Raw genomic sequence first — 24,754 nt, 5'->3', positions numbered from 1 at the left:
GCTATCAGAACCCCCAGGCTAGACCTTATGCTATAATTACCTGTGGTTTAGGGGAGTAACTATTTTCCCAAAACTTTCCTTTATTAGCTAGCTAGCTAGCTCTTTCCTCTCTCTCTCTCTCTCTCTCTCTCTCTCTTTCTCTCTCTCTCTCTCTCTCTGGTGATGGGTAGATGGACAAGTGGTGATAGTGCATGGACAGGTGGGCAATGGGGGATGGACAGGTGGGTGATGGGAGATGGACAGGTAGGGGACGGGGGATGGACAGGGGGGTGGTAGGGGATGGACAGGTGGGTGGTAGGAGATGGACAGGTGGTGATGGGGGATGGACAGGTGGTGATGGGGGATGGACAGGTGGGAGATGGGGGATGGACAGGTGGGCAATGGGGGATGGACAGGTGGGTGATGGGGGATGGACAAGCGGTGATGGGGGATGGACAGGGGGGTGGTAGGGGATGGACAGGTGGGTGGTGGGAGATGGACAGGTGGTGATAGGGGATGGACAGGTGGTGATGGGGGATGGACAGGTGGTGATGGGTAGATACAGGAAGCAATGGGGGAAAGAGAGATGGAAGTGGGAAGATGAGTGGGTGGCTCGATGCATGGGTAGGTGGGTGGATGGGTGAATGAATAGAGGGATGGATGAGTGGTAGAGGGGATGGAACTGATGAGTAAATGAATAAATGACTTAACAGAAAGTTGCTATTTATAATCAGAGACAACCCAGAGAGGCCCCTCACAAACCCTGGAGCCACCTGTGAAGGAGATGACAGCAAGTTAGCAGGACAGTGACAAACAGCCTCTGAGGGGCCACCGAGTTCTCAAGCTCCACGGCATTATTCACCTTGTGGCTGTGGCCTTCAGTGCACCACACCCTGGATGCCACATCTGCCACAGAAACTGGCCCACAGGCAAGAGGGCAGACTCGCCCCAGCCCTCCCTATGGAGGCAATGGGCTTTTCCTGTTCTTTGCTGTACTGGGACTGGGGCTCAGGGCCTTCACACTGAGCCCTTTGTTATTTTTTAAATTGTGAGAAAGGGTCTCACTAAGGTGTTAAGTTGCCTGGGCTGGGCTTGGACTTAATGGTCCTCCTGCCTCAGCCTCCCAGGGTGCTGGGACTGCAGGCCTGCACCACCATGCCAGGCTCGGACGGTATTATCCACTGAGCTTTCTGGAGACTTTTTCTCTGAACCCTCCTTGCACCTGGCTCTAGGAACCACCAGCCCCCAGCTCTGAATCCAGAACATTGCCCATCTCACAGGCAGTGATCACTGTGGCCAGATGGATGGGCACAGGACACACCAGTCCATCATACCCCCTGCCATCCCTCCCTGTGCAGAGCCTGTGTCCCAACAGGCCAGGGCACAGGAGCCCCCTGGCACTGACCCCTGCATCACATACATCTCTTCCCCTCCCTCCACCAAGCAGAGCGGGGCTGGAGCTCCAGCGATGGCTGAATGAATGAATGGACGTTTCCAGTGCCTCCGCCCCAACACTCCCTCCTCTGTCTTCCCTGCTGCGCCCTGCATGTTCCTGACAGAAAAGGGGGCAAAGGGGTGCATGGGGTGCAGGCTCTTACCAGAAAGCTGTTGTCCTTGGGGTTGGTGGCGAGGCTCAGGCCCAGGCGCATGTTGTCCTTGCGCTCAGACACATTGGACAGCGTGACCCTTCCTGGGGTGGAAGGGAGAGGTCACATGCATCCCCACCTGCCTTCTGCTGCGCCCTGCTGTGGCCGACGCCCGAGGGACCTGGGCCCCTGAACATCCTGCAGGTGTCCTGGGACACAGCTGCATCCTCATGGGTTGCAGAGGGTGACAGGAAGGCTCAGAGAGGCCAGGCAGCTGCACGGGATGGCACAGGCAGCTGGCTGCTAGGTTTCTTCCCGGGACCCAGCTTTTCCTCACCAGCTACTGGGCTGTACCCCAACACCCCCAACATGGCACCCACTGCTGTGTGTTGTCTCCAGACTTCCCTCAAGGCCAGCGGCCCATCAGCTCTCACAGACCCTGGGTCTTCTGTGGTTTCTTGGTGGTGGTGTTTGTGGGGTCCAGATGCAACCCAGGGCCTCTGCACGGAGCTACTTTCAGCCCTCTTTTGTTTTTTTTCCTTTGGGATAGGGTCTTGCTAACTTGCCTAGGCCAGGCTCAATGTTGCGATTCTCCTGCCTCAGCCTCCCAGGCTGAGGTGTGTGTTGCCAGGCCTGGCTCCTACTCCTCCTGGTCCTTTTCTCTCTGGTCACTGGAAAAATGGCCAATACCTGAGGGATTCTCTGTCCCAGGTATTGAGCAGACAACTTGTCAAGCGTCTTCTATGGGGACAAAGCCCTGCTCAGAAGTGATGTGGCTGCCAAGAGGGACATTCGGGAGCAGGGACAGCAGCTGGTGGGGTGAGGGTGGGGGCTGGTTGGAACCACAGGAGTGAGCTCAGCGGAGGCTTCCAGGGTCACTCAGACAGGTCATTAAAAGGAAGGGGCAGGGCTAGATTCACCAGGAGTGTTGTACATTTGTGAGCGTGTATGCACACTCTGTGTGTGTGTGTGTGTGTGTGTGTGTGTGTGTGTGTGCACATGCACATGTACCATGACTTCCCTGTTCAGGACTGTGGATGTCTTGACCCCAAATAATTTGCACTCTAGTTTATGGGTGAAGTGTGGGACGTGGGGGCCTGGGGAACAGTACCGAGGGCTGCCATTCCAGGGCCATCCTGAGGCAGGCCGGGGCCCTTTGCTGTTTCTCTTGGGTTCCCCCGGTGTTCAGCACCACTCCTCTAGAGTCGGGTGTAGCCCCTGCAGCTGGGCTGAGCGGCAGGCGCTGTTCACTGTGCTCCGACAGGCCAGGCAGAGCAGCCTGCGTTTCTACGGCATTACTCGCCTCCCCTGGCCCCTGCCCTCGCTCAGACCCCTGACTCCATCCCAGGTGGGAAGAAAGCCACCATGGTAGACTCTCTCATACTAAGGTGTGAATGACAGACTGCCTCTTAGCTGTTCTGGAACACCCAGCCTCGGGTTTCCCAGCCCTGGCTCTCTACTGCAGGGATAAACTGGTGGAGGGAAGAGAGCCAGGCCTCCAGCCACTACGTTTCCTCTGTGCCAGCTCATCTGGTTTCCCACTGCCTCCCAGCTCTCTGCCCTAGCCTGCAAAGGATGTCTTGAGTTTTATGGCTCCTTCCCTCTGGAATTGAGACAACAGAGGGGACTAAAAGTTTCTTTCTGTGTCCATGCCACTCTGGGAGTGGCTGAGCCCTGGGCACAGGGCCTGCCCCCCGGCGCTCCTACCCCAACCACAGCACCCTTCTCCAAGTGTCCCAACAGAGCAAACTTGGTCCCAGCTTAGAGTCTTTGCACGTGTCCTGCCCCCACTTGTCCCCTCCCCAGCAGGCCTTTGTTGATTCTCCCTGCCCAGTTGCTCTTTACAAGGCTACCTGGCCAGGGGACAACCCAGCCCCGCTTCCACCCCAGCTGCCTGGCTTCCAGCTCAGCATTTATCTGCACCTCCAGTGAGCCTGTTTGTTATTTGTCTCCTCACTACTGTCCCCTCCTGGCACAGCCGTGGCCTCTCGCTCCCTCTGTATCGGCATAAATACAGTGCTTGGGGACAGAGATGAAGACCTCCCTTCACACACACGCAAGGTGCAAGGTGAAGCCCAGAGAGGGCGAGTGGCCCAGGTACACACTGCAAAGAGACCACCGGGCCACAGGGCCGGGCTAACAGCGCATGAGGCCGCCAGCCAGGACCCTGTTCTGCTCCGCTCTGCGCAGTCTGCCCTGTCTGCCCGGAGGAGCTTGGGCCCCACAGCCGGAGAAATGACCCGCCTGTGACCCCCAGCCTGCGGCGCAGGGCGGCTGCGCCCTCTGGGCTCTATAGCTCCAGCCCTGGGTCCTCTGCCCTTCTCTTCAGCCTGTGCCATACCATCCTTGGCCCACTTCCCTCCCCGGGAAGGCCCAGGCCGGCCTTAAACTCGCTGTGACCCTCTTCCCCCAGCCTCACAGTGCTGGAGATCCAACGAGTGAGCGCGCTTTAAATATCCTTCCGCCAGCGCCGGGCACGTGGTGAGCACCATGTACAAGGTGAGGATGTGGCCATTAGGATTTCACAACAGAAGGCTGGAGGAGATTCTGCTCCCAAATTTAATGGGGGGGGGGGATTGGGGAGCAGGAAGGGTCGAGATGGGGACACTGGAGGCCTGGCTTTGAAGCCTGACTGCTCCCTGGCAAGTTGTGCAAACATGCACAAGCTGCTCCCTTGGCTGGCCTCAGCTTTCTCATCTTTAAAATGGGGCAGTGGTGACACCACCCCAGTCACCCTGTGTAGCTGCAAGGAGATGCCAGGGCCCCTGGGTAGGGACAAGCACAGGACCCGCTCTGCTCTGGAGAGGCGTGAGACCGGGGGCCACTTACCTAGGTTGAGCTTCGTGCAGTTGCCCTGGATCACAGGACACTTGTAAATGTCTCCCGTCTTCTGGTGGCCGTTGGTTTCCAGTGGGGCACCCACCACCAGCCTGCGAGGAAGAGAAGACAGTACAGGTGCTGGGGGATGCAGTCCTTCCTGGTAGAGGGTGCCTGGGGCCCGGCACAGACCTGGGGGAGGTGGAGCAGCAGCCAGGAGACAGGCCCGCGCCCCGTCTACGTGTATGCCTCTAAAAGATGGTCAAAATAGAGTGTTTCAATAAAAACCTTATTACAGAGCTGGGGAGATAGTCTAAGAAAGACCTGCCTGGCAAGTGCAAGTACTCGAGTTCAATCCCCGGTACCATATGCCATGCTGGCTACATGTCTTGCAGGCCACCCAGACTGGATGTGGTGGCACATGCCTGTAATCCCAGCACTGGGGAGGCTGAGACAGGAGGATCACTATGAGTCCAAGCTGTGTAGTGAGACCCTGTACCAAATGAATAAACAAATACAAGATTAAAAAAATTATTAATTTTTTGTGGTACTGAGGATTGAACTCAGGACCCTATGCTTGCCAGGCAAACACTTATTCTACTGAGCTATCTCTCCGGCCCTAAAAAAATTATTTAAAAACTTTATTATAGTAAAAGACATATTGACACAACCCTCCAACCCCCACAAACGAACACATCCCATTGTTCCCATCACCTTCCGCAGAAGTTCTGGGATGCTCTTTCACCAATGTCTTTATGAAATATGAGAAAAAAAATACAGTGAATGCTGCTTCCAAATGCCATCCAGAAAGGCCGGCTAGTAGGAACCATCCCAGTGTGTCCCCTCCCATCCTATTCACTGGCCCCGGCACTGTGCAACTTCTGGCTCCAGCCCAATGGCAAAATGACCATGAAACCTCAGCATCTGGAATTAGCTCCGGACAGTGCGGCAGCCATGACAGCCACTAAGGACACTTATGAAAGAGGACTTTCAGACCTGCTCCAGAAAGCAGCAGGAATGATGGGATAAGTGTCTTCAAAAGCAGAAGAGGACTTTGATGGCAATTAGAGAACTGATGTCTGACTGTAATAGAGAGAGAACAGGTACATAGTGGCTGGATCTTCCCAGGATGCCTCGGATTTCTAGCCTGACTCTTTTCCTCCCAACAGGCTCAGCCCTACTAGTCATTGAGGAGGAGAAGCTGAGGACCTTGGTGTGGCTTGGGCTCAGCTCCCTGGCAGTGGAGGAGTTTGGCTCCAGCCTAAAGGTCCTGAGAGCACCCCCTGAACTCCTATAGGCCCCCCACAAGTGTCTCCAGTGGGCACAGCACCTCACAGGTGGCCCACAGGAGCCTGCCCGCCCACTGGCAGCATAGTGGCACTCGCTGTGTCTGGAGCTCTCAGGGCCCTGGGCCCATCTGGCTCTTGCTCAGGCCCAAGGACCAAGAATAGTGACTCAAGATCAGTGTCCCCATCAGGTGCGGTGGTGCACGCCTGTCACCCTGGCACTCAGGAGGCTGGGGTAGAAGGATCGCCATGGGTTCAGTGCTAGCCTGGGTTACATAGTGAAACCCTGTCTCCAACAAACAAACAAAACCCACCAGTATCCCTTTTCAGGGACAGCAGGGCTGTAATGGGGGCCTACAGCTCACAACAGACCTAGAGATTTCCAGATCAGAGGGGTCCAGGAGAGATGATTGGGGTCAGAGGGACAGATGAGGCATCAGGGAGCCGGTCCAACCTGCTCTTCCACAGCCTGGCCTTGCTGCCCAAAGAAGAGGCTCCACCTGCTTTCTCACTTATGGTGTGGGGAGGAGCCTGCCTGTGGCCACGGGGACTTGGTGGCTTCTGTCAGCCACAGGCTCCTCACCCTGCCTTTGGTACCCCTACTCCGCCCAAAAAAGCCAGGGCCCAAGCAGGGGTCTGCAGGGTTCCATGTGAGATGCAGAGACCGTGAAGTCTGAGCTGGGGTTTGTGCGCCCGGGAGTCGGATGATGACAGATGCTAAATACAGGCTCCTATGAAGCGCAGCTATTTTTGACTGGCAGGAATTAATTAGCCCCATAAAACGTGTTTGTCTAGACAACATGCTTTTTGGCTACTTAATTCTGGGAGTGCCTGTGTGGTCAGGCTGCCCTGTTCTTTCCAGAAAGAAGGGAGAGATGGAAAGACTTGCCGGAGAGCTCTGTCTTCAAGCGTGCTTCTCCGATCATCACTCTGGTTTTCAAGGCCCACCTAACAGGTGACCAAGTCATCCTGAGAGATGTCCTCTCCCGGGTACACAGCTGGGTGGGGGTGGCTTTGTTCAGGCAGGCCTTGAATTCACAGTGATCCTCCTGCCTCAGCCTCCCAGGTGCTGGGATGACAGACACACAGCTCTGGGCTTGGTTTCCTCGTGGGTCAGTTAACTTTGCAGATCTTGGCTTTCTTGACTGTGAAATGGGATTACAATCCTTTGGCCACCCACACCCACCAGGGCTTCCTGGAGAAGCCTCTCATTCTTGCAGCACATCTCCTTGCCAGGAGGGGAGGCTGCTCAGCCCCCTCCCCGGGATCGAGGCTGGGCATTACGTGTGCCTGCCAGGCCTGAGGTTTGGAGCATGATTCGTCTGACATTGAGGGCTAACTGCCGCTGGGCAAGGAAAACACTCACGTCACCATGACAGGAGCCGGATTGCTCCTGGGGGCTGGCAGCCCCTGCCACCCACTGTGGCCTTGGTGCTATGCAGCCATTTGCGGGGTCAGGCCTGGTAGCCCCTCACCCCACACCAGACAGCAGGGCCAACCCCAGGGGTCTTGGCAGTCACCTGCCCCTTGCGCACACGAGGCACTGGTGTGGGCTCCCCAAGCCTTCCTTTAGGGCGCAGGGAGAAGGGCACACTGGCTACCACCGTAGGACCCCTTGCCTGGCAGCTGCCCTCCAAGCAGGGCCTTGCTGAGGAGAAGGAGGAGGAGGAGGACAAGGTTGACGGAGGAAGCAGGCACCAGAGGAAGCCCTGGACCTGCCCCACCAGTGCCAGGCTCTGGGCTGCAGCAGTTCACGGCCAGGGGTGCCCGACTCCACCTGCTGTCTTCTCCCCACATCCCTGCCGGGCTCACCCCGACTTCTGCTGACCCTCAGCTTCATCCTTCAAGACCATTCAGTGCTCGAACCTCTGAAATTGCTGTCAGAAGGGAGGTGCCCGGCACCCCACCCGCCGTAGGCTTGCACGGGAGTAACACCAGAGTGTGCCTGGGGCCTGCATCTGAAATGCTGGCCATCGCTTTGCTCAGATAAGAACCTAAGAGGAGTGGAATCCTCTGGTCTCTTCTCCGCAGCTTGTTGCCTGGCCTACGCCCCTCACAGCCCCACAACCCACCACCCCAGGAAGCCCTCGCCGATTGGCCCAGATGTTGCTATCTAGAACTGCGAAATCCCTGCTGTCCAGTGGCAGTGTTGCACTGTGACTTCCCCGGACCGGAGCCGTCTGGTCCTCCCTGCTGCACTGGCAGAAGGCAAAGTTGAAGGCGCACAGTACAGGAGCATCCACTCGCCTCTTCCGAGGCAGCCTGCAGCAGCCGGGGCCCTGAGAGCCCTGGCTTTGCCTTGGGCCTAGGAGAAGCCCTGAAATTCAGTGCCTGGCAGGAGAGTCTTGTCCACACGCAGGCTCCATGGAGTGGCCCAGCTTTGGCCTCAAGCTCCTGTTCACTTCCGGTTTGGGTCTATTTAGGGACTTGGGAAGTCTATTTCCAGGGATGAAGCACACAGGTTAGGTCAGTTTTATCTCCCAGCTATAACAGGTCACCAAGTCACCCCCCTCAGAGTGACTGTCAGGACTTCAGCTTGGGATGTAGGAACCAAGCTGAACTCTTCTCTGGGCTTGGATGTCCAGTCCTGGGACTGTTGGCAGCCACTTTGTGAGGCTGGGGCATAGGCACTGACACACAGAGCAGGGAGGGATAAGAGAAGAGTTCAGAAATTGAGTCACAGTGACAGTGTGAACCCTTGGCCAAACTATACCTGCACTGCTGCCGGACTTCCAAGATAGGTGGACAGTAGCTACCTTTGTCTAAGTGTGGTTGAAGCAAGTTTTCAGGTATTTACAACCGGGGACACTCTAATGTTTACAGCATAGGAGGCAAAAAAGGCACAGAGTTAATTACCTTTAGAAAGCTCATAAAGTGCCACATGATAAGAAAAACATGGCGTCTAAAAGCATAGAGGGAGGAGTGGACCTGCGTCCCCAGCCTGGGTTGCTAAGGACAGGGTATGTGATTTCTCCTTGTTTAACTGAAGGCACACAGCTGCCCCTAGCCTGGCCTTTGGGAACAGACACCCTTTTGTTCTCCCAGCACCCCACTTATAGCAGTGCCCCCTCCCCCCAGGGCCTGCTGTACTGCAGATGTTTCCGGTTACCTGGTAACTGGCCTGAAGACCGGAAGCCTTGGAAGGCCGGTGTCCTGAGCCGAGGGCGGGAGGTGCAGGGGTCTAGGAGCAGACAGGTGGTGGCACAGGGCACTGCTGTGTGGGGTGCTCCCCCAAGGCCGGGAGGTTGGGCCATGTTGGGGCCAGGGCTGGGGCTCAGCCAGGCTTTCACTGGACTGTCTGGTAAGCGTGAGCAGCTCAGACACCCAGCTTGGGGGCAAGGGAGGAGGAAGGACCCCCGCCCCCACCCAAGAGCAGGACTTGCTTCTGCAGGAGTCCTGAGCCAGAGGCTTGCAGGGTGGGGGCAGTGAGGAAATGCCTGCCCTTGGCCAAATCCACTAGGGCAGGACCTCACATCTCAGTGGTCAGCAATCACTGAGCACGCTGGCATGGAAAGGAGTGAGGCTCCAGGTGTCCCAACAGCGCTGGGTTTTGATCTCCAGGACAGTGTGGGCAGCTAATAGAATGGACATCATGGGCCTTTGCAGAGGGGCTGAGGAGGCCTGGCCTGGGCAGCCGGCTGTCCCCAAGGGCTGCTGAATGTGCTCTGTGACTCCTGCTCCATCCCCCACATTCCTGCTGCCCACCTCTCTCCTGGCTGACTTCCCTTCCTCCAAAATGAGATGAGGCACCACAGCGGGTTCCCGCAGTTGAGGGCTCCGGGGAACAAAGCACAGATTATTTCTTCAGCGGGGCCTTTTCTTTCCCTCTTTCTCTGTGGAAAATGTAATCTCCTCCAGCAGGAGCGGGTGGGCAAGTGGTGGTTAATGCGTTCAAGATGGGGCTGCTAAGTGCTGAGGGCAGCAGTACTAGTGGCTATGAGCGAGCGAGCGAGCGTGCGTGCGTGCATGTGTGTGCACACACATGCAGGGAGCATTCTCCTTGCCCTGCTGAGGGGAGGCACTGGCACCTGTGGGCCCTCCTGGTTGGCATGGGGACTTGCATTTCACATTGGTTTTGATTCCTGGCAAGGCCTGGGCTCCTGGAAGCCAGGAAAATAAACTTGTTAATATTCTTCCTGCCTCTGCAAAGCGCTAGTCAAAGATGGGAATCCTCAGTGTATGTTCTGTTTTGTTTTATTTTATTTTATGTATGTATGTATGTATGTATGTATGTATTTATTTATTTGGTACAGGGTCTCACTACTCAGCTCAGACTCACAGTGATCCTCCTGTTTCAGCCTCCCCAGTGCTGGGATTACAGGCCTGCACCACCACTACTCAGTCTTGGTGGCTGGCTCAGCATGCCTGGGGGTGGGCTGGCATAGCATGTAGTACCTGGGATCAAACCCTGGTCCCTGTGCTTGCCTAAACAGGTGCTTAGTCCGCTGAGCTATCATGCTGGCCCTCTCAGTGTTTGTTTTAAACAAATACATTGTGATGGTCAATTTTTTTTTTTTTTTGTCAGCTGGACTGAGCCACATGGTAGCTAGATAGACAGCCAAACATTACTTGGATGTTTCTACAAGAAGGCTCGTGTGCCAGGTTTATACTTAAGTCTCTAGACTAGATAAGGAAGACTGTCTTCCCCAAAATGGGTGGGCTGCATGCAATCACTTGAAGGTGGGGTAGACTAGAGAGGCTGAGCCTGCTTCGGGGCTGACTGCCTTTGCATTGGGACCTCAGAGTTTTCCTGTTGCCAGACTGGAACCAAGCAGACTTGCTCTCAAGTCCACAGGTTTCTCATTCTCCTGGCTTCCACCTGGCTCAGTGGCTCAGCCAGCTGCCCACCGCATCTCTTCCTGTGGATGGACATCCAGCCTTTGGGGCTGTTTCCTTGGATGACCTGGCTGGGAAGCACCCAGAGCTCATCGTTTCCAAGGGCTTTACAGACCTTGTTCCACGAGGCTGATGCCCACACCCTCGCTCGTCACTGGCCCCAGAGCATTTCTGAGCCTCCCCTTGCAACAGGTCCCGGCACTGCGTGACCGTGACACCATCCCAGTCCCAGGGAGGCCTCTGGGAGTCGCTGGGCAGCTACATCTCCTCATGTCTCCTGGCCCACCACACCACCGCCCTAGGAGCTCTCTGGATCTCGTGCCCAGTGCAGACTAGCTGGGCATGGGAACCGGCCCGCGGCAGCCTGGGAACTTGGGAGCACACAGGGGAGGCACAGTCAGTGCCACTTGGCCAAATCTGTTCTCTCTGCGGCTCCCTAGTGCCCCCCTTCCACTCACCAGGGCCACTACCAGGGCAGAGCCACTCCAAGGGCTCATCCTCAAGGCCACCCTGCTGCTGTCCCTCCTGGTGGCCCCAGTCGGCCTTGTCCTCCTCACGGCGATATATATCCTGCTCTCATCCTCGTTGCCTTGTGCACTTGGGGCTGCACGACAGCCGGCACCCCCTAACCCGCCCCCCCCCCCCCTTGGGGCTGCACGACAGCCGGCACCCCCTAACCCGCCCCCCCCCCCCGACTCCCACCGCCTTTGTAGCTGAGGGAGCCCCTCCCGGAGCAGCTTCATCCGACAGTCGGACCGAAGAACAGGGCTTGTACATCCAGGTCCCCTGGAGGCAAGAGGACTGTCGCCGGCAGCCTGGAGCTTCCGGCTTCTCAGGCCCAGTCCAGAGAGCACAGTGAGCTCCGGCGAGGCCCCAGCATGCCCCACTGTGGCTGGAAGTGGGGCCTGGTGGTCTGTACTGCCAGGTGGGTCGGGCACCTGGGCTGCAGGTTTTGGGCAGTGGTTCCCGCCAGACATTGCTGTTGACCATTTTCGTGGGAGTAACAAGGTCAGTTCATGGACCTCGGGTCGGAAAGGAGCTGCTGATACATGGGGCTGGAAGCCCCATGGAAGGAGCTGAGGATGAAGCCGCGAGGTCCCCGGATGGAGATGGAGCACCCCCCACCCCCATGCGCAGGAATGGTCCCAGATCGGTTCTGCTTAGGTTTAGTTGTTCTCTAAGAGAGAATCTTTCCCTGTATTTCAGGCTGGTCTCAAACTTGCAGAGATCCTCCTGGCTCAGCCTTCTGAGTGCGGGGATTATAGGTGTGCAGCACCACACTCAACCCTGGTTCTGTTTACTTTCTTTAAAACAGGATATCTTTTGCAAGTGGGAAGGGGATGAGATGGAACAGGAGAAGGAGGAGGGACGGGGCCGTGAGGACTGAGATGTGCCTCGCTCAGGTGCCAGCTCCCCACGCTCAACGTGACCGCTTCGAGCTGCAAGCACGGGCTCATAAAAATAAAAACTAAAACAGAAGCCTTTTGTTTCTTCTGTCCCTAAGAAAACACATAGAAATAATCCCCACTTTCACAGGTCCATAAAAGTGCTAACTTATTTTGAAAGTGTAAGTTCATTATTTTTAGACGATAAAGGTACCCTGGGGTCTGTCATCCATCGCTCGTGCTATAGGCTGAGGAAGTGGCACTGGAGGGCTTGCGCCTCCTTTCTCGGACTGGCCACCCTGGCACATGGTGGCGGACGCGGTCCATGCAGACCGGAAGGAGATTTGAGACTGGACTTTTTCCTCGTTCACAGCTCAGGGCGGTGCGCTGCCCATTCCATCACTTCCGTATGACCTCATCATGGCAGCTTATGTCCATGCTACCTGCAGGCGCTGTGACAAGGGCTCTTGCTCTGGGTCTTGGGCCTTTCGATGGGGTGAGCAGTTCTGGGTTGGGGACGGGAAAGCCTCTGTCCCCACCATCTGGGCAGCTCAGAGCTGCTTCTGGCCTCTTCCACAGCCCTCCTAGTATAGGGTGTTGCCACCACACCCCTTGCCACGGTTGGTGGATGTGCAGCTGAAGGGCTCAGAGGTGGGACGAAAGGACGGTGGCTGGGGCCGGAACCTAGCTCCAGGGCCCTCAGACATGAGGGGTGCCCCAGGGTGGGCAGGAAGTGCAGCTACCTCGTTCTTAGGGTGCCCAACCATTCTCCCACCTCAGGGTCCTGGTGTGGCTGCAGGGCTTTGCCTACTGATAGGGCAAGTCTGCCTACTGCCTGAGCCTTGGGCTACTCCTGAGGAATTGGAAGCCTTACTCTGCAGGGAGTGTGCAGATCAAAGTGGGAAGAGGGAGGGAAAGGGTCAACAAAGGACCAAGGATGGGAGACAGGTGGCGATGCAGTCAGCTGGCTGGCTAGGGTGATGGAGGCAGCTCCAGGATGCTCCTGCGATCCCTGATCCTGGGGTGTTACCCACGCTCAACCTGCCCACTCCGTGTCCTTCCTGCCCCTGCCTCTGCAGCCCCTGGGTCCCAAACTCTGGCCAAAGCCATTCCATCCTGCTCTTCCTCCAGGAAGCCTTCCAAGATCATACAGCTAAGAGCTTGCTCATGGTGTAAGATGCTTGCTCTGGGCCGCTCTTGTGTCTTCTGTCTCCCAACAAAGAGAGCATGTGTGAGCTGGAGAGCGAGGAGCTGCCCCGTTTGGGAACTGACTGTGGCCAAGGGGCTTTAAACACAGTCAAGAAGAGTGTTGAGGGACTCCATGCACAGAAGACGGAGGAGGCTGCTGCTTCTGCAGTGACAAGCTGAGCCTGCACTTTGCCTCTTGGGGTGTGGCTGCCAGGTGGACTTGGCTGAGCTCTTCTGAGTGCCCTCCTTGCTGCAGACCCCATCCTAGGTGTGTCCCATCCCCCATCCCGAGCGGAGCATCAGCAGCCAGTTTGACCCCCATAGAGAATGAGCACTCAGTGTGAAAATCCCTCCTTCTCTCTTCAAAGTACCCAAAAGCCCTGGCTTATTTTTTGAAGGTTTTTTCTTCCAGTTGTATAACAGCCCTCCCTGAAAATGAAACATAACCTCAGCAGCCGTTTACACAGATGTCTTCTGGGGGAAAGCTCAGTTCTGATTTCTTGGTGTGTGTGGGTGCAAAGGGCTCAGGGCTTTGGTTCATGGTAGGTGGTGACCAGCAGCCCTGCCATTGGGCAGGGAGGTGGCCAGGCAAGGAAGGTCTATAGTCACCTCTGATCCATCCTGGCCAGGCCAAGTGTGCTGGGCCATCATCTCAGGGGGGAACTCAGCTCAGCCCTGAGCAGTGGCTGCTGGGTACGTCCCATGCTGGGGCTGGGAGGCTGCAGAGGTGCCAGGCGCAGCCCTGCTGCCCCACCTGCCTTCTGTGGTCCCTGAACTCCTGCCATCCAGTCCCCCTTGGGATCCAGGAAGTGAGGGTCACGCTTAGCCTGAGAGGAAGTGACCCAAAGGGTGAGGGCCGCGGCTCCAGCATGGGTTGAATATCTGGAAACCAGACTCCCAGGCAGCAGCCCTGGCAATCCCTGCTGGGATGACTTTGGTCCTGGCTGGGAAATCGATCGTCTTCGTCCATTTCCACAGGTGATTAGGTTCTTTTCACTCTTTTGAGATATGGTCTCTCTACACAGCTCAGGTTGGCCTTGAACTTGCGGCGATTCACCTGCCTCAGCCTCCTGAGTGCTAGGATTACAAGTGTGTACCACCACACTCAGCCCCTGGGCTATAGAGACAGTGGACCAAAGGGCTTTGAGGAAATGGAAATTAGGAGCCCTGGACCCAGGCAGCAGAATGCACCGTAAGAGCCCCTCATCAGGGTGGTGTGTCTGAGGCTCTGGGTTCGATCCCCAGCACACATCCCACAAAAGTGAACAGACACAATGTGTTTGTCTATTTTCAAAGCACTTCATATGCATAAGCATATAAATACATTGGTATTTTGAGAATGGCTTTGTTTGGGGGGTGCTAGAAATCGAACTCAGTACCTTGCGCTTGCCAGGCAGGGTACGCTGGTATTTTGAGAACATTTATTATATACTAAGGATTGTGACAGAGGATTCCCTTGAGATTAACTTGCTGTCCCTGCTGGCCAAGGAGCAGCTCGAGGGCCTCTCTCTGGCCTGGCTCATCCCCAGGGAGGCAGCTGGGGCCCAGGAGAGCTGCGCAGGGAAGCCGGCCCTGGGGCATCGGGGAGCAGTGCACGCACACTCCTTCCTCACAGTACTTTCTGTGTGGTTCGGAGCTCCGCCTGGTTCTCCTCCTCTCCCTCTGGATTATAACGAATGGCCGTTCTTACTGAGCAGCTCTTATGCAGAGAAGTCACAGAGAAACAAAGCAGGCTGGGACTCAGTTGGACTACAGAGAATGCAGCCTGTCACCGTGCTTTGGACCTGTCACCTCCTGGTGACGGGAGCACTGGCTCGGTGGCTGGAAGAGAGGAGGACACAGAGGAGCAGCTGCCACTGAGCCAGCTATCGGGGTGCGTGTGGCAGCCAGGCCAGCATCCACCACTGCCTGCCTCCCTGCCTGGCTGTGCTCTGCTTGGCCCTTCCCAGCTCTGCAATGAAAAGGAGGAAGAGGCCACAGTCCCCATCCTGGCTGACCACAGAATCCACTTTGGGTGTCCCTGAGATTTAGTCTGGGTCACACCCAGACTTCTCAAATCCTCCCCTGCCTTTTCTTCTCCTCCTGTGGGCCTGCACCAGGTGCCCCAGATGTAAGGACAGACTGGAGCAGGCCTGCCTTTCCCTCCGCACTCTTTTCAGGTCTTTATTTTCCACCCGCTCTTGTCTTTCCCTCGCCCCCCTCCCGTCCCACATCTCTTTCCCCGCTGGCTTTCCCTGCAGGCGCTTCATCTTTCCATGTCTCTGCATTACTGGCTCAGGCAGACTCATCCGCTCTAAACTAGGAAGGAAATATCCAAGAGGAAAGTGAGGAGGGCGTAGCAGCGCAGCAGAAACCCACAGAGACCTTTTCCAGATGGCCTTGGTCAGCAGCAAGCATCTTGCCATTGGCCATGAGTGTCTGTGTCACAGTTGTGTGGAAGAGAAATTGCAGAAAGAAGAAATAGGACCTGAAAAAGTTCTAAATCCCGAGGAGACCTAGCAGGTCTTGATTCTTCAGGATCCGGGGAAGGTTAGAACGAAGTATTCTATCCAAGCCTGGGGAAAACCAGGGCTAGGTTAAGCAGTGAAGATTCACAGCTAAGGCACATGGTTTTTCTAATTGCATGCAGCTTAATCCATTCACATTGCCCCTGGAGGTGGCAGTGAAGGGCTCTGGGTCCCTCACGGCACAGCCTAACCAGAAGCATGTGCTGCCTTGAGCACGTGATGTGTGGGAAACCCTCCCAACTGGGTAGACTAGATGGCCGAGCGATGCCTGGCCACCTGGTACTCTCGATTGTAAATAAAGTGTTAAAGAGTCCTTAAAAAAAAAAGAGTGCTGTCATCCTTTGGTGCTAACGCCTGGGAGAATCCTGGAATTCACAGACGTTCGAGTCCCTGCCTAAAAGACAGTCCTGTGTTTGCATCTAGCCTATGCAACCCTACAATTGTCCAGCATGCTTGAGATCATTTATAGATTACTTATAATTTCTAATTCAAAATAAATGCTATATTATAAGGTATTATGTAGCAAATAATGTATTGCTATAGTGTATCATTTAGGGTTATTATAATATATCACATAGTGAATAATGCATTATTACAATGTATCATTTAGGAAAGCTAAAGTGCACTATTTAGGTAATGATGCATTGTGACAGTGTATCATTTAGGGTTGGTATAATGTATTGCTTAGGGGACAGTGTATTATTATGCGTCCAGTAGGGTCCTTACAATGTATTGCTGAGGAAGTAATATACTGTTGCAATGTATCCTTTAGAGCTGTTACAATGTTTTGATTAGGGAATTATGACAGAAAATGTAGTCATGGCTGGTTGAATTCATGGATGCAGAGCTCGCGGATTTGGAGACCGCCTCGAAAATGCAAACCTATAAGATCACACAAATCCACTCAAGATGGAGTGCGTTTCCACATTTGCTTACCCTCCCCACCGTGTGAGGCACAGGACTTGGGAAAGATGCTGGGGTCCCAGGATGAACAGCGTGGGCCTCAGAGGGGGAAGAGCGGCAGCGGGGCCTGTGGGCCCTCAGGGGTGGCAGTGGGAGGAGGTGGGCAGAGAAGACGCTGACTCGGCAAATCCCCCGGCATCCCTGCACGGTCCAGACTCGATCTATTTTCTTTCTTGGAGGTTAGAAACCAGGAGGCTTGCTTTTCAATGTTTCCACTGGCGGGATTGTGCGTCTGTTTACCCAGAAAGCATGCTATGGTTGGCCCTCTGCCTTTTGGGGGTCAGCAGGCAGGATACTCTGGCCACAGGGCCGGCCTTATACCAGCTCTGCGAAGCCAGGCTGTATGTACCAGGAGTGACCTGGGTTCTTACTGCCATGCTTCTTGAGGTCTGGGGGTTTACTGCATTGGTTTGACATTTTACAAGAAAGAGGAGGAGAGGGAGGGGGAGGAGAAGGAGGGGAGGGGACGGAGAGGGGAAGGGAGAGGAAAAGGAGGGGGAGGGGAAACATGGCACACTGGTGCTGGCTCTGGGTGCTCCTGGCTCCTCCCAGCTCTCCAGGCTGCTGAGAGCCTGAAGACACCAGCCCTGGCTAGTGAGGACCACTCTGGACATTTCCGTGCTGAGTCCCACGGCTCCTGCCCCTCTGTCCTATGTGCCTGCCAGGGGCTGCTGGGTAGCTGGGCCCAGGCCCTGGGCCAGCGTTTCTCTGTAAGTATAGTTTTTCTCTCACTCCCTCCGTCTTTCTCTGGCTCCCGTGCATCGGGTGGTTTCATCCCATCCCCTGCTCTGCTTCTGTGTGATCTATCCTTAACCAGAGTGAGTCATGGTGAGGATTTTACTTGCTCCAAGGGAAAACAGCAGAGGACATTTCTGCGCAGTGGTGTTGGGCGCCTGCCCCAGCCCGCATCGGGACGAGAGTGGAACATGGTTCTGGGGGGAGATTTCCACAGAGTCTGAGGCTGTGGCTGCCCCAGGCCCGACTCACCCTGCCCTTTCCTTGAGACCTTTCTCTGGACAGAAGATAGCTTCTGGGGCAGGGATCAAGACAGCCATCTCCTGTCCCCAGGGATGATCTACATGTCCCCTCTCACTCTTTCCTTGTGAGGGCCCTTGAGTTCGCATCACTGAACCCTGCTTCTGGAAAAAGAAACAGTGGCCCAGAAGGTAGGTGGGATCTATCAATTTCCAGTGGCTCAGGCAGGGCTGGGCTAGGAAGGGAACCCAGTTGGATGTGACTGTGAAGCCTACGCTTTGCCTGCGGTAGGGGCTCACCTTTATCTGCAGGGGCAGGAGACCTGTGTCACCTTGAGACACCCTTGAAGCCCTGAGGAAAGGGCTGCAAGTCACAGGCTGCAGGGCTGAGGTCATCGCCCCTGAGCCTACGCTCAGCATCTGAGGCTGGATTTATTCCCTGGGGTTAGCCTGGAGTCCTCCTATTAGCGGCCTCTGGATTTAGACAGTAGTGTCATCAGGGTTTATAAGAGAAACAATTGAATACAGGACATGCAATTTATGGGCTTATTTTATAATAGTCATCCACACAGTCAAGTGCAAAGGAGTGCAGGGAATGTGTCCACATGCTAACGACTCAGAATACAGCTGAGGGCCGGGATGCTGCAGCATGGTCCCACACGAGTCCTAAGTGCGTTGCATGGACCTGCGCCGGGAAGGCCTGGAGGTCAGTGGTAGAAGCCAGAAATCTGCACCAGCGGGCTGAAGGGTCTGTGCCAACGGGCTGCGGGATCTGCACTGGAGCCAGGAAGGGACGCTCAAGGGAAAGACCAGAGCTCTCTTGTGAAGAACCACAGCCACCTTCAGTGACAACAACGTCTCAAGCTCCTCCAACGAGAACAGCCAATCTCAAGTCAGAAAGCCCAGGCCACAGCCTCTCCAGGAGGTCCAACAGCACCCTAATTCTCTCCAGTTCTCCTTTTATGCTGCTGACCACAATCCTCAGGTGGGCCTCCCACACCCAGCACCAGGCTGATTCAGCTCAGCTGGGCGTTACAAGCTGACCACCGATTGCCAATCCACCACAGACAGGGAGAGTGCCGGTGAACACTTGCTTTCTTGAGAGGTGGGTGTGCAAAGCTGTTATAAAAGAAACTAATATCGTGGCCACACCAGGTGTTATTGGTATACACTTGTAATCCCAGCACTTGGGAAGCTAAGGCAGGAGGATTTCTGAAAGTTTGAGGCCTGCCTGGGCTATTTAGGGAGTTTAAGGCCAGCCTGAACTGCAGAGTGAGACCTTGTCTCAAAAAACTTAAAACAATTAGGCCTGGGACAAATTAGAATTAGTTTAGGGCAAAACTAGAAATCAGTCTAGGTGGATACCTTCTAGTAAATTGTGAGGCCTGGGACTTGGGATGGCAGTGGCCTGACCCTTTGGTCTTCTTCCCCAAGTGCTTATTAGTCCAGATGGAACTGTCACAAGAAGTATGAACAACCTGGGACTGGATGTGCAGAGATGGGCTTTGCTCCTGGGCGTCCCACTGCCTGGCTGGATGACTGTGGTCTAGAGTGTTCTACCTCGGGGGCTCAGTTTCCTCATTGATAAAATAAGGGGCTTGAGCTGAATAAATTCTAAGAAACTCTTCCTCCCAGAGGACAGAGCAGCCTGCAGGTCCACCCCTCTGTCCTCTTTGGCCTCCCCGGGGTCAGCTGAAGACCATGGCTATGGTGGCCCTGACTCCAGGCCACGCAGCCGCCCCTCAGCCTTGCTCCCTGGAAGTGACCTGCATTGGGTAGGTAGAGAAATATAGATATGCAACAAAAGCCTAATGTCCCAAAGGAGCAGGGAACACTAGATAGAGCCCAGGGAGAGCTGCTGTCTCACTGTAAATCCCGGAAAGCTGAGATTCAAGGCTGCAGATAACAGCTTCTCCTTGTGGCGCCCAGTCCTTTGATCCCTTGCTTGGATGTTCTCAGCTAGCATTTGTGTGGACCTAGAGTTAGGCAAATGGTGGAAGTCAATAGAGACAATAGTTTGTATTCACTTAGGTAATTATGCACGTTCCTTAGCCTGCCTTTAGCTCTCAATAAATGTGAGATGCTTCTGAGGCTCTGGGCTCGCTTGGAGAGGGACTAATCTCAGCGAGACCTCTGAAGCTTTATTCACCAGGTCTTCCAGTAGTTTCTTTCAGCACCGACTCATAACATGCAACAGGCAGGTCCCTCCCTGCCCTGTCCACCGCAGGGCCAGCCGGTGCCGTCCACCCCGGAAGCCGTGACTTCATAGGCAGCAATACTCTGGGCTTAGCCTTGGGGAAGGAAGCCTTGCTTCAGACCCTGGCAGGGGATCAGGTTGCCCTCCCTATCTTCTGTCCACCTCTGATGCCACCTCTGAGTGGCACAGGGAGGGTGTCAGGACCCTGCCACTGTGGGGGCGTGAAGCTGGGGCCATGAGCATGACACCCGAGATGCTTGGATCTCGCAGGGCCCAGCTCTGCTTCTCCTTGGCACCAGGGGCTCTACCCAGAGAGGACACAGGCCTGGCCAGGCCTCTGCCAACGCTGCCTGGAGCCGCAGGGACATCAAACGGCTCACAGCGGATGGTCTGGCTGCCGCACTATGAATGCATTAGCATGTGGATCCCATTGTCCTGAAAATGCGCAAGCCTGCCGGAGCAGGCGCAGGGACCCAGCCCCAGAAGAATCTTTTCTTTCCTTTCTGCGTGTCCTGAGTGGTGGTGTTTCTCCCGAGTGCCCAGCATGCGGGCAATGTTCAGGATGTCAGGGCCTTCGCTGCACGGGCGGCTTGGCCTGGATTGAGCTTGGAGCTGGGTGTGCAGTGGGCAGAAGGTGGTGCTCAGGAATGCCAAGTGGCCGCCCCTCCAGGCCTGGCCTCCTGTCCTCCACCTCCTCACTCGTGATTCCTGGACTGTCCAAGAAGCTCACAGCCTGGTGACCGACTGGCACACACTGGGTGACTGCTAGTGGGCTCCTCTGGGGGTCACCCTAGGCCTGAATATGGGGCTGAGGGCTGCGAAGCCATGTCTCCCTCTCCACCAGCCTTGGGGGAGACAGGTGCGTCTCCTCTCGGACCAGCTGCACAGGTTCCTCTGCTTATAGCGCAGTGCTGCCTGAAGGGTGGGCTTGGTCCCCAGGGATGGTGGCCAGGCCTGCACTGGGGCAGGGAAAGCCTGGACCCCAGGAGCCCCTCAGCCACGTGGTCCGATGCCCAGTTTAAGGCTTTGCTGTTGGCACCCAAAAGCAACTCGATTGCCACTTTCTGCTTTGCCAGTCACCCTGTGGGCATCCTTGCCCTTGCATGGCATCCTGAGACCTGTGAGTCTCTCCGTTCGGCACTTGAGCAAGCAGAGGCTTAGGGGGCTGAGAGCTTGCCCCAGCGCCTTGCCCAAGGACCTCGCTGCATCCTTTCTGAAGGCTTCTGTGCATGGAGTCATACGACCGCACACCATGGGGCCTGCATACGGCCAGCCAGTGCCCCTGAATGCCACCACTGCAGCTCTCTTTCTCTGTGACATACACACACAGGGTCAGAGGACCCTGTCTGAATGCAGCCCTCGGAAGGCTGCCTGCAGCATAAGGAAGGTGGGGGCCGGCAGAGGAAGCAGGGAGGGGGCGCAACTCAGTGGTGAGCTCATATAGCGCATGTGGCACAGTTCTCTGGGTCCCCAAGGTTGCCTTGGGCTCTCAGCGTGGTTGGCCCAGCTCTGTCCCACCATACCCCAGCCACAGGCAGCCACAGGCAAAAGCAACCAGGATTCTATCCTCTTCCTGCTGCTCTAAACCCAGCATCAGAGCCCCATGCACAGCCCACTCCTGAGAATCCTTCCAGCGACCAGGCAGGGATTTCTGCCTTTTCAGGCTGCAGGAGTAGGAAGCTGGGGTCCAAGGAGGGACACAAGTTGTGGGCCTACATGGCGCTAACATCATGTGGAAAGTCTATGGCCATCAGAGAGAAGCCCAGGAGGGGAAGGGAAGGTCATCCTAGGCTAGGAGAAAGATCCAGAAAGCTGGATGGAGAAAGTGAGCTCACACAGATGAACGTAATGAGCTCCAGGGCCTGTCGGATTTTGTACTGCTTTTATTTTATTTTTTTTGCGGAACCGGGGATTGAACTCAGATCCTGGCGTTTGCCTGTCAAGCGCTTATCCTACTGAGCCATCTCCCCGGCCCTGTACTGCTTTTAAATTATTCCAAGTGCATGAGCATCGCCCCCCTCACTGGCTTGGGAGTTACTTGAGAGTGGAGCCGTGTCTGCTTACACCAAGATTTCGCAGAGTCTAGAAAAGTGGATCAACAGCTGCTCAAGAAACAAACACTGGTCATCTTAAATTTGATCTTGGAAAGGTCAGTTCACTGTATTCTTTAACGTTCATAGGGCATGAAGAACGTGGAGGGCGTGCGCTCCGTGTCCATGTGGTGGGGAGGCTCACGTCATCATTCAGCCTTTGAAGGCGTGGACCACCTGGAAGTGCGGGGTGCATGCTCTGACTTTAGGAAGAAAGGCAACAGAATGGGATTATTATCCCACTTGAGAAATACTAAGGGCTGGGAAATGGGATGCTACAGAGATGCATGGGAAGGGGGTCAGAGGCTGCTTCTCCGAGGAAGTGCTGTGGAGTGCATAACAGAATATGAGTGCGGATTGGATTCCAGCCATAAACAACCAGCAAAGCTGGATGAAATCTATAAGCCAGCTGTTTTCAGGCTCTGGATAGCAACCAAAGAGAGCTCAGTGGCTCAGGGGAGGGGAGCACAGAGCTGCCCCACTGGTCCCCCACTTTCTTGGGGACTGCTTTCCTATACTAGCCCAGGACAGAGGACAAGCAGAGAGCAGACGCCTGGATGGATGGAAGAGATGGTGATTGGGGTTAGGGCTGCAATGGCGACCGGGCTTTGGGAGGGGCACGAAGAGACTTCCCTCATCTCTCTTAAAAATCTCTCTCATGTGCCTGTAATCCCAGCAGTCTAGGAGGCTGAGGCAAGAAGATCTTACTTTTGAACTCATCCTGGGCAACCCAGTGACTTAGTGAGACCCTGCCTCAAAATAAAAAATAAGAAGGGTGGGCAAGTAACTCAGTGGGAAGGCCCTGGGTTCAATCCTCAGAGAGAAACACACACACACACACACACACACACACACTCCCTCCCTCCCTCCCTCCCTTAGGTCTCTCATCCCTTAGTCCAGTATGAGACTGGAAAATTGATCAGCAAGGGGCACTGGTAGCAGAAATTTAGACCCTGCCCCATGGCATTGGGGAGTTGTGGGGCTCTTCTCCAGCCAGGTGGAGAGATCTTAGTAAGTACACTGGGACCCCAGGAAATCCACGCTCTTAGGATAGACTTTCTCCTAGGAAGAAGGGTGAGGCCAAACTAGGTGAGACCCACTCTCAGAATCCCAGTCATGTCAGGCAGGACCTAGATGACGTCACCGGGATATACCGACCACCAGAGCAAGACAGTCTTCCTAACGGAGGCAAACGTACCTCTAACCTCTAGAGCACTTCATGTTCAGCCCAGAAGAAAAAATTACTGAGTAAGCAATGACTCAGAAAAAGTGATGGTTTAAAAAAAAAAAAAGAAAGAAAAAGTGATGGCCATGAGACAAAACACTTGTTAGAGGGAGATAAAGTTGTTCCAGACATTAGCATTAACAATAAAGTTTTCTGGGCTGGGGGGATAGCTCAGTAGAATAAATCCTTGCCTGGCAAGTGCAAGGTCCTGAGTTCAATCCCCAATACCACAAAAAGCCAAACCAAACCAACCAAACAACAACAACAAAAAAAAAATAATAAAGATTTCAAAGTAAAAGGCAATAGAATAAAAGATGGAAAAGTGGAATAAAGAGAGCTAATTTGACAAAATTAGAACTGAAAGAGAATTAGATGGAGATTTAGAAACTGTAAAATAAATAATGAGGATGTTGGAAGAGTTTAGCTGCACCATGGACCCAGCAGGAGGCAGCAGGAGTGATCTTCAGGACAGATCGATAAGAAATACTGAAATTGAAGTAGAAAGAGAAAATTGGGGTAAATGGAACCAAGATAAGAGAAACTTGGCAGGACATCCTCACATATAGCAATTGGACCGCAGGAAGAAAAAGAGAGAGAAAAGCTATACTTAATGTAAAAGCAGAGAATTTTCTAAGTCTGGTGAAATATATTAAACACAGGTTCAAGCAGCTTAAGAAACACTAAGCAGGACAAATGCAAAGAAAACTTAACTTCAAACTACTGATATTGAAAAGAAAGCAATCAGAGGCAAATGACATACTATATTCAAAAGAAGACAACAAGAGGCTGAGGCAGGACGATCGTTGTGAGTTTGGGGATAGCCTGGGCTACAAAGCGAGCTCAAGGCCAGCCTGAACTGGATAGTGAGACCCTGTCCAAAAAAAAAAGTGCTAATATAAAATAGATTGAAATAGATCAAGAATACATATTGTAATTTCTACAGTGTATACTAAACAGTTTATACAAGAAAGTATAACTAAAAAGCTAATAGCAGAGAAGAAAAAGCATCAAAGTAATTGATTAAAAATAAAAGATCAGGTTCAATCCCTAGTACCACAGAATGCTGTGCTGGCCCCACTCCTGGGCACACTGAGTAGGCCACCGAGTCCGGGCATAGTGGTGCATGCCTGTAATCCCAGCACTGGGGAGGCTGAAAACAGGAGGATCACTACAAGTCAGAGCTATGTAGTGAGACCCTGTATCAAATACATACATACATACATACATACATACATACATTAACTAAAATAAAATAAAAGATCAGGGACTGGGGAGATAGCTCAGTGGCTTACGTGCTTGCCTTGCAAGTACAAGGTCCTGAGTTCAATCAGTACCACACATACACACACACACACACACACACACACACACACACACACACCAGAAAAGATTAATATGGGGCCAAGAAACAAATGAGACAAGTAGATACATATGGTTTGATGACCAACTTCAAGGCAATGTATCAGCCATCATTAAATGTAACTATCTGAATAAAAGGCAAGGATTATCAGAACGGATTTTAAAAACTATGTGCTGTTTGAAAGAGAAATGCTTTAAGCATAAAGACACAGAAAAGTTGAAAGAAAAGAGGCTGTCAAAAGGTGGCACACACAAAAGTGGCCAAAAGACAACGCCTACAACTAGTATCAGGGAAGGGAACCCTGCTACCCTTCCCTTCCCTTCCCTTCCCTTCCCTTCCCTTCCCTTCCCTTCCCTTCCCT

At 54.3% G+C, this 24,754-nt stretch overlaps 1 protein-coding gene across 1 annotated transcript in view; it reads right to left on the bottom strand.

Moving 5' to 3' along the window:
- The window catches only part of Itga11 (integrin subunit alpha 11), a 104,113-nt gene that overhangs the window by 44,662 nt on the left and 34,697 nt on the right, over positions 1–24,754 (bottom strand). Inside the window, exons 3-4 of the mRNA XM_023712636.1 lie at positions 4,395–4,495; positions 1,578–1,669 (exon numbers count right to left, since the gene is read on the bottom strand). Coding sequence (XP_023568404.1) covers positions 1,578–1,669; positions 4,395–4,495 — 193 coding nt within the window. The remainder of the gene's footprint in view (positions 1–1,577; positions 1,670–4,394; positions 4,496–24,754) is intronic.

This window comes from Octodon degus, unplaced genomic scaffold, assembly GCF_000260255.1.
Source record: "Octodon degus isolate 3935 unplaced genomic scaffold, OctDeg1.0 scaffold00026, whole genome shotgun sequence".
Lineage (NCBI taxonomy): Eukaryota > Metazoa > Chordata > Mammalia > Rodentia > Octodontidae > Octodon > Octodon degus.
This window is presented reverse-complemented; position numbering and strand designations above follow the sequence as displayed.